The sequence below is a fragment of the Schistocerca piceifrons genome, chromosome 2 (genome assembly GCF_021461385.2).
Source record: "Schistocerca piceifrons isolate TAMUIC-IGC-003096 chromosome 2, iqSchPice1.1, whole genome shotgun sequence".
Taxonomy (NCBI): Eukaryota; Metazoa; Arthropoda; class Insecta; order Orthoptera; family Acrididae; genus Schistocerca; species Schistocerca piceifrons.
In genome coordinates, this window is record NC_060139.1 from 306060767 (window position 1) to 306079196 (window position 18430).

At 40.1% G+C, this 18430-nt stretch overlaps 1 protein-coding gene across 1 annotated transcript in view; it reads right to left on the bottom strand.

Moving 5' to 3' along the window:
* Positions 1–13162, bottom strand: part of LOC124777758 (39S ribosomal protein L2, mitochondrial) — a 52481-nt gene extending 39319 nt beyond the window's left edge. The window contains exons 1-2 of the mRNA XM_047253260.1: positions 12753–13162; positions 9545–9793 (exon numbers count right to left, since the gene is read on the bottom strand). Of these exons, the coding sequence (XP_047109216.1) occupies positions 9545–9793; positions 12753–12990 (487 nt within the window). The 5' untranslated portion in view covers positions 12991–13162. The remainder of the gene's footprint in view (positions 1–9544; positions 9794–12752) is intronic.
* Between the last annotated feature and the right edge of the window lie 5268 nt (positions 13163–18430).

Sequence of the window (18430 nt, forward strand, 5' to 3'; positions counted from 1 at the left end):
TACTCGGCACATCAACTGTCAGAGGAGTTCAGCATATGTACACTTAGTTATACACTGATTTCCTTTCAATGTTGAATAATGAAGCAATGGAAAGATAACAATTTTTCTTCACACTCTTGTAACATTTACTGAAATGCTTTCGTTTGCACGCTAAGTCCACGACACTTCATAAACCTGTAGCACCAACCAACTCCATCCTTAATGTCTGTTAAGTTCCACTGTAGCACTAGCTTATGAGTGTGTATTTGAACAATTTTTGTACTAATTCCAAAGCCATTTTAACTGTGTCCTTGAATCCATTTCAATATGTCATCACCTAGTTTTGGCCAATTTGCATTCAGTCCTCTATTTTCACATTTAGTCTCCCTCTCTTTTTTTTCCCCCTAGCCCACCAATCGCGAACAGTTTTTTTCTGTTGGTGAAGGGCTAGAGCTCACTCAGCTGCTCTGTTTCCATGGTCGTCTGCATGTGCTATTACACTTGTGTTCAGAAAAGAAAAAGAAAAAAGAAAACAGAACATCTTGAATAACTAGAGATAGGACATTCACATTCACAGGATGTGTAAATTAGTATGTTCTGCAGAAATGATTAGTATTTGAACCATGTCGGCCCTCGGATTCAAGGTCAACATCGATACTGCAGTGCACACCACCTACTGGTAAAATGTGCCTATGTCTCACACTGTCAGTATAAACCAAAGGTATTGAATCAATGTGACTTGAGCAGACATGCAGGATGCCTTGCAGATGTATACACAAACAATAGCATTAAATCAGTGAGTATGAAAGAGGGTGCATTATTGGCATGAGAGAACACATTTCATCCATCTGGGCAATTGCTGCTCATGTGGGACGAAGTGTTTCGGCAGTGCAATGGGCGTGTGCACAATGGTTTGTGGAAGGTCAGATGGGTCAGGTTACACCATCCGGACCAACCCCAGAGAAGATCGACACCTTAACCAAATGGCATTGCAAGCCACATCTGTGTCCTCCTCCCTCTGGCAGAACAGTGGAACACATTGTACGCTAACAGGGGTGACAGTCCATTGCTGTTTATTATGGCATGGGTTACATGTGTGACAACTTCTCCACCTACCTTTGACGAATGTGAAGAAACATGCTAGATGGCAATAATGTATGGAACAAAGTCACTGAGGACAGAAATGGCATCAGATAGTGTTTTCAGATGAATCCAGGCTCTGTTTGTTTGAAAACAATGGCCGCATTTTGGGTTTCCAGGCGGGGAGCGGCATCACAGTGCATGCAGATGCACACATACCATACAGTGCCAACTCAAGGCCTTCTGATGGAGCGTACTATTGGGTACAACCACAAATCACACTTGTGCTTGTCCAGGTCACTGTGACCTACATGAATGACATCCTGTGACCCGTAGCCACACACTTTCTGCACAGCACCCAAACACCATTCACCAGCAAGACAATGCATCACCACATGTTGCTGCATGAACAAGTGCCTTCTTCGTGTCACAGGTTGCCAGATTCTTCCCCTGGCTTGGCGTGTTGCCAATTGAAAATGTTTAGGATACAGTGAAGCGATGAGTGCACTGCTGTGACGCAATGCCTACCACCACAGATGAACTTTGGAACCTGGTGAATGCAGCATGCATGGCTATACCACAGGACGCCATTCGCGCCTTATCGTGTTGAGGCCATCACGCATGGAACAAGTTATCAGTTCCACTGGTGGATCCTGTGCCTGCTAGGCAACAGGACTCATGCTGAACTGAGGTGAGTGAAATGTTAATAATTTCTGCATAACATACTAATGTACATGTCCTGTGAATATGAACATCCTATCTCTAGCTGTTTAAGGGGTCCTGTTTCTTCTGAACACGAGTGTACTTTTAATTTATAGCCATCATATGAATACCTTTTACTTTTTTTCCACTGCAAAACTAGCTACTAACAAAAATATTGTACTGTTATCGATAATACAAATCACTTTCAATTCAAGTTCACTGGCACCATAGAATGCAATAACACATCAAAGGCTAGACAGTGTTCTGGGTTTGTGATGGCGAGGTGGAAGGGAGATAGTTTTAGCAAGCTTGTGAATCCTCACAACTCATGTTCATTGCACTGGTGCACTGCTGCTGCCAGTTGAATCCAATGTTGCCTGATAGTGATAGGTTTCCTGTATCATTGATTATATGGCCATTTTTAAGACTGGTGGAAATTTTAAATAGAACACTGACATTTTTATATTAATTTCAAGTATAAGATGCATCTGAATTTTGGAGGCAATTTTTTGAAGAAAAAAATGTGTGTTATTGCCCATAAAATATGGTACTGATGATGCCCCTGCACTTCATGATTTTCTACTGGACTGTGATTCAGAGATTGCTGTTACCCACCAGTGAAGTTCAGCCATCGCTGTCTGCCTGATGCAGTACTGTCTTTGTTCGCCTTTCCACCAACTGTTGTCTAAGTGAACAAATCGAGAACAATATGGGTGCACCAATAGTGTGTTTCATATCCAAGCGGTTCCCAGTTCAAACTACAAACAGTGTTCTCCAGCATTGACTTGAGTTATTCAACAAACATTCAAAGTACTGTATTGGCCATGAGGTAATCACTTCCACATTTCTTTTGTTTTGTATTTTTTCCAGAAGAGTCAGGAATTATTACTGTCTGTGATTTAATTGAGAACAAGTTTTGCTTAACAAAAGCTTTGTTGTTGAAGTATACTTGCAATAATTATGTTAAGTAGGAAGGAAGGAAGGAGGATTAAGATTTAATGTCTCATTGACATCAAGTTCATTAGAGATGGAACATATGCTCTTAATGTTCCTTTCAAAGGCACCCTCATGGCAGCTGCCTGCAATCGTTTAGGGAAGTCATGCAAAACTAAATCTGGTTGGCAGGATAAGGATTTGAACCATCATCCTCCTGAATGTAAGTGCAGTGTGCTAACCACTGCACCACCCCTGTCGGTAATAATAATGTATTCCATACACATCCTTTCTACATTCCAGAGACCACACTCCAGAGGATCTGAGGAAAATACATTCAGAAACTATATTCCTGAAGTCTTACTCTTCCTTCTTTGCTTTGCAATTGGTTTTAATCACAGCTATCTCAATCTTTGATGAGGGATGTGGTGATTTCGTAGAAGCATTGTTTTGAGTTGTCTGCCTCCTGAGTAATGGATTGGACCGGGTGACTCTCACACTAATGACCACTGCAGCTGCTTTACAGAAATGTCTGACCTGGTTACTAATGCAATCTGGGAAGGATGCTTGTAAATATAAGTACTAGTATCTACTTCATCTTCCTGTCTCTCTCTCTCTCTCTCTCTCTCTCTCTCTCTCTCTCTCTCTCTCTCTCTCTCTCTCTGTGTGTGTGTGTGTGTGTGTGTGTGTGTGTGTGTGTGTGTGTGTGTGTGTACCTTTATTTTCTGCTCTTTACTCTCTCCTTTTCAGTAGTTGCAGGGGCAACAGTCTGGATGATTGACTGATCTGGCCTTGTAACATTAACCAAAACGGCCTTGCTGTGCTGGTACTGCGAACGGCTGCAAGCAAGGGGAAACTACAGCCGTAATTTTTCCCGAGGACATGCAGCTTTACTGTATGATTAAATGATGATGGCGTCCTCTTGGGTAAAATATTCCGGAGGTAAAATAGTCCCCCATTCGGATCTCCGGGCGGGGACTACTCAAGAGGACGTCGTTATCAGGAGAAAGAAAACTGGCATTCTACGGATCGGAGCGTGCAATGTCAGATCCCTTAATTGGGCAGGTAGGTTAGAAAATTTAAAAAGGGAAATGGATAGGTTAAAGTTAGATATAGTGGGAATTAGTGAAGTTCGGTGGCAGGAGGAACAAGACTTGTGGTCAGGTGATTACAGGGTTATAAATACAAAATCAAATAGGGGTAATGCAGGAGTAGGTTTAATAATGAATAAAAAAATAGGAGTGCGGGTTAGCTACTACAAACAGCATAGTGAACACATTATTGTGCCCAAGATAGACACAAAGCCCATGCCTACTACAGTAGTACAAGTTTATATGCCAACTAGCTCTGCAGATGATGAAGAAATTGATGAAATGTATGACGAGATAAAAGAAATTATTCAGGTAGTGAAGGGAGACGAAAATTTAATAGTCATGGGTGACTGGAATTCGTCAGTAGGAAAAGGGAGAGAAGGAAACATAGTAGGTGAATATGGATTGGGGGGAAGAAATGAAAGAGGAAGCCACCTTGTAGAATATTGCACAGAGCATAAATCATAGCTAACACTTGGCTCAAGAATCATAAAAGAAGGTTGTATACCTGGAAGAATCCTGGAGATACTAAAAGGTATCAGATAGATTATATAATGGTGAGACAGAGATTTAGGAACCAGGTTTTAAATTGTAAGACATTTCCAGGGGCAGATGTGGATTCTGACCACAATCTATTGGTTATGAACTGCAGATTGAAACTGAAGAAACTGCAAAAAGGTGGGAATTTAAGGAGATGGGACCTGGATAAACTGAAAGAACCAGAGGTTGTAGAGAGTTTCAGGGAGAGCATAAGGGAACAATTGACAGGAATGGGGAAAGAAATACAGTAGAAGAAGAATGGGTAGCTCTGAGGGATGAAGTAGTGAAGGCAGCAGAGAATCAAGTAGGTAAAAAGACGAGGGCTAATAGAAATCTTTGGGTAACAGAAGAAATATCGAATTTAATTGATGAAAGGAGAAAATACAAAAATGCAGTAAATGAAGCAGGCAAAAAGGAATACAAACGTCTCAAAATTGAGATCGACAGGAAGTGCAAAATGGCTAAGCAGGGATGGCTAGAGGACAAATGTAAGGATGTAGAGGCTTGTCTCACTAGGGGTAAGATAGATACCGCCTACAGGAAAATTAAAGAGACCTTTGGAGAGAAGAGAACCACTTGTATGAATATCAAGAGCTCAGATGGCAACCCAGTTCTAAGCAAAGAAGGGAAGGCAGAAAGGTGGAAGGAGTATATAGAGGGTTTATACAAGGGCAATGTACTTGAGGACAATATTATGGAAATGGAAGAGGATGTAGATGAAGATGAAATGGGAGATAAGATACTGCATGAAGAGTTTGACAGAGCACTGAAAGACCTGAGTCGAAACAAGGCCCCGGGAGTAGACAACATTCCATTAGAACTACTGATGGCCTTGGGAGAGCCAGTCATGACAAAACTCTACCATCTGGTGAGCAAGATGTATGAGACAGGCGAAATACCCACAGACTTCAAGAAGAATATAATAATTCCAATCCCAAAGAAAGCAGGTGTTGACAGATGTGAAAATTACCGAACTATCAGTTTAATAAGTCACAGCTGTAAAATACTAACGCGAATTCTTTACAGACGAATGGAAAAACTGGTAGAAGCGGACCTCGGGGAAGATCAGTTTGGATTCCGTAGAAATGTTGGAACACGTGAGGCAATACTAACCTTACGACTTATCTTAGAAGAAAGATTAAGAAAAGGCAAACCTACGTTTCTAGCATTTGTAGACTTAGAGAAAGCTTTTGACAATGTTGACTGGAATACTCTCTTTCAAATTCTAAAGGTGGCAGGGGTAAAATACAGGGAGCGAAAGGCTATTTACAATTTGTATAGAAACCAGATGGCAGTTATAAGAGTCGAGGGGCATGAAAGGGAAGCAGTGGTTGGGAAAGGAGTGAGACAGGGTTGTAGCCTCTCCCCGATGTTATTCAATCTGTATATTGAGCAAGCAGTAAAGGACACAAAAGAAAAATTTGGAGTAGGTATTAAAATTCATGGAGAAGAAGTAAAAACTTTGAAGTTCGCCGATGACATTGTAATTCTGTCAGAGACAGCAAAGGACTTGGAAGAGCAGTTGAACGGAATGGACAGTGTCTTGAAAGGAGGATATAAGACGAACATCAACAAAAGCAAAACGAGGATAATGGAATGTAGTCAAATTAAATCAGGTGATGCTGAGGGAATTAGATTAGGAAATGAGACACTTAAAGTAGTAAAGGAGTTTTGCTATTTAGGGAGTAAAATAACTGATGATGGTCTAAGTAGAGAGGATATAAAATGTAGACTGGCAATGGCAAGGAAATCGTTTCTGAAGAAGAGAAATTTGTTAACATCGAGTATAGATTTAAGTGTGAGGAAGTCGTTTCTGAAAGTATTTGTATGGAGTGTAGCCATGTATGGAAGTGAAACATGCACGATAACCAGTTTGGACAAGAAGAGAATAGAAGCTTTCGAAATGTGGTGCTACAGAAGAATGCTGAAGATAAGGTGGGTAGATCACGTAACTAATGAGGAGGTATTGAATAGGATTAGGGAGAAGAGAAGTTTGTGGCACAACTTGACTAGAAGAAGGGATCGGTTGGTAGGACATGTTTTGAGGCATCAATGGATCACAAATTTAGCATTGGAGGGCAGCGTGGAGGGTAAAAATCGTAGAGGGAGACCAAGAGATCAATACACTAAGCAGATTCAGAAGGATGTAGGTTGCAGTAGGTACTGGGAGATGAAGAAGCTTGCACAGGATAGAGTAGCATGGAGAGCTGCATCAAACCAGTCTCAGGACTGAAGACCACAACAACAACAACACTCTCTCCAATGAACAGTGGAGTATCTATACTTTGTGTGGGATGGCTACCTGAGCAATAACAGCAATTAATGTTGGAAGAGGGAAAAACCAGACCATTTAGTCCTGGGTTTACGTGACCTCCCAAAGTGGTCTTACCATACTGCTAGTGGTTAAAGTAATGCATAGAGTTAGCAATGTTAGACATTCTACATAATATAACGAGGAGTACTCCTCTCTTTCTTGTTTCCTCCACCCACCTGTTCTGCAACTTTTTAATACTAATCCCCTGTATTTTCCTGCCTGTTACAGGCATTTTTCAGAAGCTAATTGGATAGCGTCACGTAACTGCAATTGGGTATGTCACAGTCTTACTGTTGAGTTGCAGAGCTGTTTGGTATGATGCATATCATGTATGTCCCAATATTAGAAGATTAAATTATGGAAGCAATTTTCAGGTTTTAAAGCTCCTATGAACACCAAAAAATATGTTGCATTCACAAAGAGAACTTGTACTCAAATTTTCCCCCTCCCTTCCTTAAAATAGAAAATACACTCATGTTCAGAAAAAACAGAGCACCTTGAACAACTAGAGATGGGACATTCATATTCACAGTACGTGCACATTAATATGTTCTGCAGAAATGATTAGCATTTCAGTCACCTCAGTTCAGCATGTGTCCTGTTGCCTAGTAGCTAAATGGTCTGCCATGAGCTCTAATAACTTGTTCCATGTGTGATGGCATTGATACAAATAAGGTGCAAATGGTATCCTGTAGTGAAACCATCCATGCTGCATTCACCTGGTTCCAAAGTTCATCTGTGGTGGATGGCACTGGGTCAGAGCACTGCACTTGTCGTTTCACCACATCCCACACATTTTCAGTTAGTGGCAGGTCTGGTGATATGGTGGGCCAGGGCAAAAGGCTAACATCCTGTGACACCAAGAAGGCAAGTGTTTATGCATTGTCTTGCTGAAGAATGGTGTCTGGAATGTCGTGCAGAAAGGGTATGTTACAGGTTGCAGGATGTCATTCACGTGGGTCACACTGCTCACAGTGCCCTGGACATGCACCAACTGTGATTTGTGGTTGTACTCAATAGCACTCCTTACCATACGGCCTTGAGTTGGCGCTGCATGTCTTGTGGAAATGCAGTCACTGTGATACCGCTCCCCCTGTCTGGAGAACAAAAATGCAGCCATCATTTTCAAACAAACAGAACTGCGATTCATCTAAAAACACAATCTGATGCCATTCCTGTCCCCAGTGATGCCGTTCCACACACCACTATGATCTAGCATGTTTCTGCACATTTGTCAAAGGTAGGTGGAGAAGTGGATGATTTTTTTTTTCTGAACATGAGTGTATTTTTTGTTCTGAGATCAAGTTACATGGCAAGTCTCCTATAACAATCTGGGTCAGTCTGTTCAAACATTAAAGGGAGACAAGAAGCATACACACTCCATCAGAACTGTACCTAGTAAAGCACTGCAGTATTCAGAACAACCTTCATGTTGCAAACAGATTTTCTTTTATCTTTAAGCACATTTGTGCCATGTTACTAATCATTTGAACAAAACACTCAACAGAGTATCACTTTTTATAAATAACTCATCAGGACGTTATTTATGAAAAAGTTTGTGATTGCTAAGTAATATATTTTTCACTTCAAACAACAATTAGTACATCAAATGACATAACAGTTACTGTAATTTTTAATTGTATTCAGACTTGTAAATGACATAATAGTATACTGAAGGAATGTGTAGCCATTGTTAGTATGTTATGTTAAGATGATGAGACCCATGTATAAAGAGACATTACAAAAGTCTTCAGCAACGATCAAAAAGATTTCGTGGATGGGGAAAGGATTGCCAGCGGTTCCTGCACTTGCACCTTGTTATTTAAAGTACCCTCCCCTTGTTGGCTATATAGTACTTGCATGTATACAATCTTCCTTCTAATACCGGTATACAACAAGCAGAATTAGTTCTTTTTGCAGATGACACTAGTATTGTAATCAGATCTTGCATACATACAGAAAGAGAAGAAATGGTAAACGATGTTCTTAAAAGTATCATTGATTGGTTTTCTGGGAATGCTCTCAACACCAATTTTAAAAAGACACAATATATTGACACATGTTGAGGAAATAATAAACAGGGCGTAAATTTCAAAATTCTTAGGTGTCCATATTTACGAAAATTTAAACTGGAAAAAGCACATTTTTTGCAACTACTAAATCACCTTACTTCAGCCACGTTTGCAGTCAGAATCATTGCAAACCTTGGTGGATAGATAAATCAGTGAGTTGACTTACTTTGCATATTTTCATTCAATAATGTCGCATGGAACAATGTTCTGGGATAACTAATCTTTAAGAAATGAAGTCTTCGTTGCTCTAAGGGCAATACTGGTGCCCACCCATGATCATCTTGTAGACATCTGCTTAATGAGTTGGGTATTCTGACTACTGCTTCACAGTATATTTATTCCCTCATGAAGTTTGTTGCAAATAATGCACTACATTTCAAAAGGAACAATGCTGTACATATTTACAATATTGGAAAGATAAATGACATTCATTACTCCACATCAAGGTTAGCAGAAAAAGGGGTGCACTATGTTGCAATAAAAATGTTTGATCCCTTATCCAAGGATATAAAATGGTTAACAGACAGCTTTGAAAACAAACCAAAAAAGTATCTTCTTGACAACTCTTTCTACTATGTAGAAGAATTTTCTCTTATCGTAATGTGGATGAGAATCATTAATTCAGATGTGTACATTAATAAATAATCTTATAAATTTTTTGAATGTAATCATATTCAAAAATTAGTATGCGATGTAATGATGTGGAATGAGTCTTTTACATTCCAACTTATCTTGAAAAATTATCCATAGAATATGAAACTAACAAACAGAACCAAATTAACATTCAATTATCAGCAGCATTCAACAAATATATTTATATTTACAACACAGACCTGCAATCCTTGGTATCTCTGACGATGTTTTTATGAGATCACCTTCTTTCATGTTTTCTGTGGCTAGGATGTACCTAAGGTTATCACCACTGCCAACAAGAGCAATGTGTGCTGTTCTGCAACCATCAACCAAAATCTGGAGAACTCTTTCAACCAGAGGTGGCCCTGAAGAAGGGCCTATCCTTTTCCAATCAATCCAGTGATACTTGTGTTTAATTCCTCCACCTATACCCTTTGCAACAAGGCGACCTGAAATCATATGATTTGTTTAGAGGCAGTGTCAAAATTGTATAGTGGTAGATGAATATATGCTTTTAACAGTAAAATCAGTATAATCAATAACAACAAGTTCCCAATAATAATTAAAAATTAACACATTTAAGCACTGAAAATATGACAAATGTATACCTTATTCATATGTTGCACATAGCCTAGATATTTGTCAAGTTTTCACCATAAATCCCCATAATATTTTTAACTACATATAAAGCACATGTTACATTGATGTGACAAAAGTCATTGAATACCTCCTAATATTGTGTCAGACCTCCTTTTGCCCAGTGTAGTGCAACAACTCAGTGTGCCATGGACACAATTCCTTGGAAGTCCCCTGCAGACATACTGCTTCTATAGCAGTCCGTAACTATGAAGGTGTTATCAACCCAGGATTTTGTGCATGAAGTGACCTCCCAATTATGCTCCACAAATGTTTGAAGGGTTCTGGGTGATCTAGGTGGCCAACTCATTTGCTCGAATTGTCCAGAATATTCTTCAAACCAATCACAAGCAATTGTGGCCTGGTGACATGGTGCATTGGCATCCATAAAAATTCCACTGTTGTTTCAAAAGTCCATGAATGGCTGCAAATGGTCTGCACATAGCCGAACAGAACCATTTTCAATCAATGATAGGTTCAGTTGGACCAAAGGACCCACTCCATTCCATGTAAACACAGTCCATACCATTATGGAGCCACCACCACCAGCTTGCACAGTGCCTTTTCAACAACTTTGGTCCATGGCTTCGTGTGATCTGCGCCACACTTGAACCCTGCCATTACTTTTTCAAATTGAATTGGAACTCATCTGACCTGGCTATGGTTTACCAGTTATGTACGGTCCATCTAATATGCACAAGCCCAGGAGAGGCCCTGCAGGTGGTGATGTCTGTTAGCAAAGGCAAAACGCCATCAGCTAGTGCATTTTCCTCAGTGAGAGGTAATGCTTCAATCAGATATTCTCAGCACACTCTTGAGACTGCGGACCTATGAATGTTGATTTCCCTAACGATTTATGAAATGGGATGTTCTCTGCATCTAGCTCCAACTACCATTCTGCATTCAAAATCTATCAATTCCCATCGTGCAGCCATAATCACATTGGGAACCTTTTCACATGAATCTCCTGAGTGTGCAAATGACAGCACCGCCAATGCACTGCCCTTTCATACCTTGTGTATGCTATACTAACGCCATCCGTATACACGCATATCATCATTCTATGACTTGTCACTCAGTGTATAGTAATAATAATAATAATAATAATAATAATAATAATGGAAATTGTTGGATAAAAAATTATGTAAAATATGGGGAAGGCAACCACTCCTCTTAAGCGGGCTGATGCATGGGGCAGAGAAACATCTTTTAGAAAACAGTATTCACACTAGCTTTTAAGCTAGATAGGCTACAACCCTGTCTTACTACTGTTTCATCTACAGCTTCCCTCTCAAAATCTTTGACTTTAATAAATGTAATCTGTATAATTTGTAATAACTCAGTGATATCAGCACTTGCAGTATTTCCGTATGAAGTTCCAGAAATCAAAAAGGTGGAAGGTGCTACAGTTATTGTTTAAATATATACCCCATGGTACTCAAAATTCTTTGTTAGGTGTAGCTAATAAGAAAAATCAATTTCAGTTTAAATGACATTCAGATTACAGATTTAATGAAGCACTCAATACCACTTCACCAACTCATAACCATACTGTTCCCTTTCAACCTGAGATCTATGCTACAGATCAGAGTGTCCCCGGAACCTAAAATTCAAAAACTAATACAGCAGCAAAAGAAATTGTCAGCATCCTGTTCTCTTTACGCATGAGCACATATGACATAATATGTCACAACAGCATTACGCTAGGGGACAAATCCGGCATGCGGTTTCGGTAGGTTCAGCTGATGCCAAGCTACAATACTAAATTGAAAGAAGCTAAAATAATTTCCATAATTACTTTACTCTTTCATATTTAGGGCCGGAATAAAAAAAAAAAATAAATAAAAAAAAACATATTAAGAGGAATACTTTACATTAGTCATCAGCTTCCACCAGTGACATAATGATAATGGCTGCTGTGACATCACCTTTGGTCCCTATTTTCACAGTTAGTTGTTAGTGTGTGAATCCAAAGAATGTAGAACAAAACACCTGGTTGTGGGGACTGACTGATCTGAAGCTTAGACTGACATCTAGGTTATAATAGTTTGGTTGTGAGTTGGTAAAATCCAACAAATGTGAAAGTGAAACATCTTGGTTGTGGTGAGACTGATCTGTAGCTTAGTCCATTTGAAAGAAATCACTGAATATATGAAATTTTAATTAGCACACTGTTTACAACATTTGTCGCACATTTCCTACATCACTGATCAAAGACAGTGGTAAGTATCAAACATTCCTCATTATTCAAAATGTCAACAGATTTAGGTTTACACACTACTTATAATGCATCATAAACTTGAAAATCTAGTCTAGCAATTTTTGCTGTGTGTGTGTGTGTGTGTGTGTGTGTGTGTGTGTGTGTGTGTGATTATTGATTGTAGCAATGAGAACATTAGATCTTAATTAATGTATGTAATCAATTCCAGTTCAGTTTAGTGAAATGTTTTTGGTAAGTACCATGCAGAAGGCCTAATGCTGTGAAGGTATCCAATAGCAAACCGATAGATCCTCTATGGGAAATACACTTCATTCAAGCGATGAATACTACGTTCTAATGAACGACATGAAGCTGGTTGGTTAAACACAACAGCAAAGGGCACAGTGAGTGTTAGTGTATGAGCTATCCATTGCTACGACAACACACAATGTACGGTTAATTATCAATGGAAGATATCTAGAATACGCTCAGATTTTTTGTGTTTTATTATACTCACTCAGTAATTCATTTCATTTACTCCAATCAACAAGAGAACTTCAAGCAAACTATACCTGTAACTGGATCACGTCCACCCAAATTTGTGACTCTGAGAGGCTTAACAGTATACTTTTCTTCGTAATGAACTATCCGACGGTATGATTTTCCTTTTACTCCTGGTTTTGGAACTTCAAGGTGACTCACTTTTGATTTACATCTTACTGGCACATTTTCAAGGGGTTTGAGGAACTGATTCAGTCCACATACAACATTTTGTAAAGAACGTACTGAAAGTTTCTGAAACCACGACATTAGTGCAAATGGCAGAATGATCCTATACGAAGAATGTTTCCTTATGCCAGCCCCAAAATTATAAAATAGTTATCCGTCAACAAATAATTAACCCATACACAACACCACTTCACTATTCATAACAAACAATCAAACATCCACCCCCTCCAGCAGTCGAAACTTCGGCCAATGCCAATGCACATTGCAGCCATCTGCTCGAAAACAAAAGTTCCCATATTAGAGACAATGTCCCTCTCACTTTAAAAATAATCGTTCATATACATGTATACAAAAGTAAAACAAAAAGTAATGATATGCATACGTTTTTTTAATTATAGTAAGCTAAAATTTTATCCAAGCACATTACAACAAATTCGGGTCATAAGTAATTTTCATTAAATGAGAAATATAATTCTGCGTCAGTCACTACCTCAGAACCATCAACGTAATCCGTAGTGGAAGAAATTGTGTTAAGAGCCTTAGAGACAGACTAACGGTGTGTGACTAGTTTAAATTCTCTCTGTGAATAGTTCGTAATTTCTACGGTTTAGTCTCGGTTACACTGGTGTGACATTTTCTCCATATGGCACTACATTACATTTATCGTTTTCCATGGATCCCTTGGAGAGGAGTCTCTGGGATGTGGAAGTTCACACTATAACATTAACGAATACAGATTCGGATAAATAAATTCTCCATATTTCCTGCACAGGGAGAGGATAGAGCTGAACATGGAGAGGTGGGAGGATGAGATGTGTGCAATGTTAGATTAGAACAGATTAACATTTGTTCAATGGACCATAGATACGATGCTTCGCAACTATGTGGAACGTGACAGTTGAACCAAAGGTTTCATAATTTTTTTATAATTCTGAAATCAATAATTTATGTCATTGAATAGAAGGAGCTAATTTGTTTTTAAATGCTGGTTGGCTATCTGTCAGAGTTTTGATGCCATTTCGTAAGTGACTAAAGACATTTCTAGGGCATAATTTTCACATTTCGGTGCCAAAGTTAGTTTGCACCCATAATATCTACAATGCAATAACCCTAATAGCATAATTCAATCCCTATTGATTCACGCATCCAAAAATTTTTGAATATTCTGCCTTGCTACAACTTCTGTTCGAACTCTGTATTTATTAATGGCGTTGTGTCATCTTTTGAACAGAACTGTATATACTGAACTTTATCAAAATTTAATGAGAGTCCATTTGCAGAGAACCGCTGAATAATTTTCTGAAAGATATTATTTACAATTTCCTCAGCTATTTTTTTTGGGGGGGGGGGGGTGATTAATGTACTTGACTCATGAGAAAAACGAATTGGCTTTGTAGTGTGGTGAATGTGCAGTGGCAAGCCATGAAAATACAGGAAGTCTATGATTAAAGTTCCATTTTAAAACCGCTGTAGAAAGAGGATCACTGCTCAGATGACATGAAAACTAAACAGCATATTAGTAACGCAGGGGAAACGTCATGGAAAAAAGAATTAACGAAAATCTGGCCAACAAATGGTGCTGTAAGCATCAGACTCGCAGCACACGGCTATTCCTCAGTTTGCGTGCTAGACGCCCAATATGACTGCCTCTATGAAAGATAGTGTGCTCTTGGTAAAGCTCTTTTTCAAGAATGGTGACTGTGTGCCAGCAGCCCAACAGATGTTCCAGACGTTCAAGGATATGAAAAAAAGACATTGGTCTGACTTCTGCTAAGATTCTGGAGAAAATAATTACAAAAATCGAAAAGACAGTTTCTTTTGAAGTGTAATGCGGGAATGGGGGAAAGCACTTGATCCAACGTCTTCCAAAGAAGTGACCCCAGCATTGCAGGAGTGGCTGAGCAGAGGTGTGCAAACATGCAGTGCATGGGGAACTGCTTGAACACTGGACATGCCTGTGAACATGATGTATAAAATCCTATGAAACATCTAGCAATGTTGTCCGTATAAAATCATCCATGTTCAAGAGTTGCTTCCTGCTGACCTGGCAGTAAGAAAAATGTTCACCCTGGAATTTCTTGCTTGCATGAAAGTAGACACTGAATGGCCACGGAACATACTGTGGACAGACAACGCCAATTTCCATCTCCAAGGATATGTCAATTTGCAGAATTGCAGAACATGGGCAATGAGAAATCTACACCTATTTCGACCTTGCCAATTCATTCTGCAAAGGTAGCTGTGTGGTGCGGGTTAGTGGCATCATTTATTTTATGGCCGTATTTTTTCGAGGAGATGTGTTCTGCTTGTCCTGTTGCCTGAATCATCACTGGGAAATGCTATGAGAGTCTTCTGCTCACCAACATCATTCCAATACTTTAACAATGTGGATGTGTTCCGGCATAAAGTCAAGCGCCGGCACGCCAGGAGGGAACGTTAGAGCAGAGAGGGCTCTGAGACGACGTCGCCCAATTACACACTGACCGACCCCTCTACAGAACGACAACGCGATGGTAGCGTCCTCTACACTAAGAGGACATAAGCGCTGCGCCACCTGGCCGTGGCTACTTCGACAACGACATCAACAATAGAGGCTTGTATAGCAATGACTTAAGAACTGTATTACTTCGCTTGCATTGGGAATTATATACAGGGTGTTTCACTAAATGTGTTTGCCTCTGTAAGTTACAAAGTAGTAGGTGACATAAATATTTATTGTGGTAGGTCTCCATAAGAAACGTTACACTGTCTGTGGAGCTATGAACATAGTTTATTCTGTTATTATCCAAAGAGTTACAGCAAAAAGATACAACCTTTTAAATAAAATAATAGTTGTTTCTATCATGCACTGGAATCCGTAACACCAGCTGTGTGTAAATCAATTTAAATTACATTCTTATCACTTTTAGTTTGGGAGCTACAACCCTTCAAAGTTTCAGGGGCAGATACTTCATACTGTACATAATACATGGCTGTGTGGTGGGTGATGGATGTTCTGGCGGTGGGAAGTTGATTTAAATGAGATGTTCAAATGTGTGTCCATGTTCCTGAATGCCCAATGCAACATACCTTCTAAAGGATCTGAAGACGAGATGTAACAACGCCGGTGTCACGGAGCAACATGCGTCTTCGATGCACCATTTTAGATCATCTTGGAATGTGTTCTCAGTGACATAAACACGATCCTTTAGATATCCCCACAAAATGAAATCTAATGGTGTTAAATCAGGTGACCTTGCGGGCCATGATTGAGGACCATGACGCCCCAACCACCTTCGTGCAAACCTGTTGTTGCTGTTCTTCCACAACAGTATGTGCAGAATGGCCTTGGTGACCATCGTGCTGCATCCACATACGGACTCTTGTGTGTAGACACACATATTCAAGGAGACCACCCAAACTGTCAACTATAAACGTGTGATATAACACACCTGTCAGTGTACCTGGGAAGTAGTGTGGACAGATGATTTCATCCCCAAGGATTCCACATCATACATTAATTGATCACCTATGTTGACAGTCGATAGGTCATAACCACTGAGGATTGTCTGCGGCCCAGTAGTGCACATTATGGCGATTCCCTGCACCATAATTTGTGAACGTGGACTCATCAGAGAACATAACACCTTGTAAAGACTCCAGCATGAAATTACGCATGGCCCATTCACAGAATGTAACTCTCACATGGAAATCATTCCCATGCAGCTCCTGGGTCAGTGACAGGTGGTACGGGTGAAACCTGTGGCCATGTACTGTATGCCACACACAGATGTGAGACTGACACCAGCGACTGCAGCAATGGCTCATAAGCTGACATTAGGATTATGGTGTACTGCAGCTAAAACAAACACCTCCATCTCCTCACTTCTTGCAGTTCTTCATCTGTTATTGTGGTGCATTACCAAGCTGCCTGTTTCCCAAAGTCATTGTTTGGCACATAAGAACGTAATGGCTGCTGCAGCTTTTCGCCTAGGATATCTCACGGCATATGCCATGACTGCTTCAGTGGCATCATGTCGGCACTTGCCTAGCATCAGCAGCATGTCAATGTACTCGTTGTACGTGTATGCCATCTTGATCCGATGTCAGTAACTGTGGTATATTGAGCCCCGTTTGTGTGGCTCGAACTGAAGGGTATATGGCCGTGTGCAGTGACAGTCGGCAGTCTAACAGCGCATCGAGGAAGCTTCTCGCTCCACGGAGCGAGAAGCTTTGGCGATGTTACAACTCGGCCGCACCACATTTAGAAGGCGCATTGCATTATGTGTAGCATGTGTGGTATCTGACTCTGAAGCTTTGAAGGGTTGTAGCTCCCAAACTAAAAGTGATAGAAATGTATTTTAAATTGATGTAAACACAACTGGTGTTACTGATTCCAGTGCATTATAGAAACAACTATTGTTCCATTTAAAAAATTGTATCTTTTTGCTGTAACTCTTTGGATAATAACACAATAAACTATGTTCATAGTTTTGCAGACATGTAACTTTTCTTATGGTGACCTACCGCAATAAATATTTCCGGCGCCTATTATTTCGTAACTTAGAGGCAAACACATTTAGTGAAACACCCTGTATACTAAAGAGATTTCTTATGTCACATGTAGCCTTTTGCTTGGGACACATCGTTGTACATTCTCAAAGTTAAGTATTGTCATTTACTTTCTGCAATAAAACTCTTTAATACGATTTGTTTGAATTCTTCTCCAGTGGTCCAGGAAAGCAGGTTTCCTAGGCACCCCATATTTGAAGAGTAAGCAGGATACAACAGAATGTGTGGGTAGCTATGTCCGAACAGGCCTTGTAAAATCCAATGGTACCAACGCACTTCTGTGTCATCCTCTGCTGATAGGCATCACTGGATTTGTATATGGAGGGGCTTATGGTGAGCACACCACTCTTCCAGCCATTGTCAGTTTATATGATCAGAACCGCTACTTATGAATCAAGTAGCTTGTCAATTGACCCCACAAGGGCTGAGTGCACTGCACTTGCCAACAGCATCCGAGAGATGTGGAGTGTGATCCATCCAAGATCTAACAAAGCCCAACAGCACTGAACTTTGGTGATATGATGGAAACTGGTGTTACCACTGCAGCTAGGTCGTTGACATGTGTGGGCAACATCATTTAAGTATGATGGCGCTCTTCTGCACATTGCACAGCCAGTGAGGCGGCTGCTGCAGTAGTATTTTGGAAATGCTAGAATTATTAGCCATCATTTCCCTACAGCCTGACCATCCAGATCACCTGATCTTAATCCGTGTGACAGCTGGCTGTGGGATAATCTGAAAGTTTTTTTTTTCACTGATCTAATTACGAACGTAGCTGAACTGAAAGCACACATTGTGCAATGGATTCTGAACGTCACCCTCAATACACTCCAGTCTGTAGTGGAACATGCAGTTTCCCTACTTCAACTTGTGGTAGAAGATGGTGGATAGTATATTGAGCGTGACTTGCGCCAGTCTCCTGACAGAGACCAATGTCATTTTGCTCTTTATGCAATTTTTGGCCCCAAGA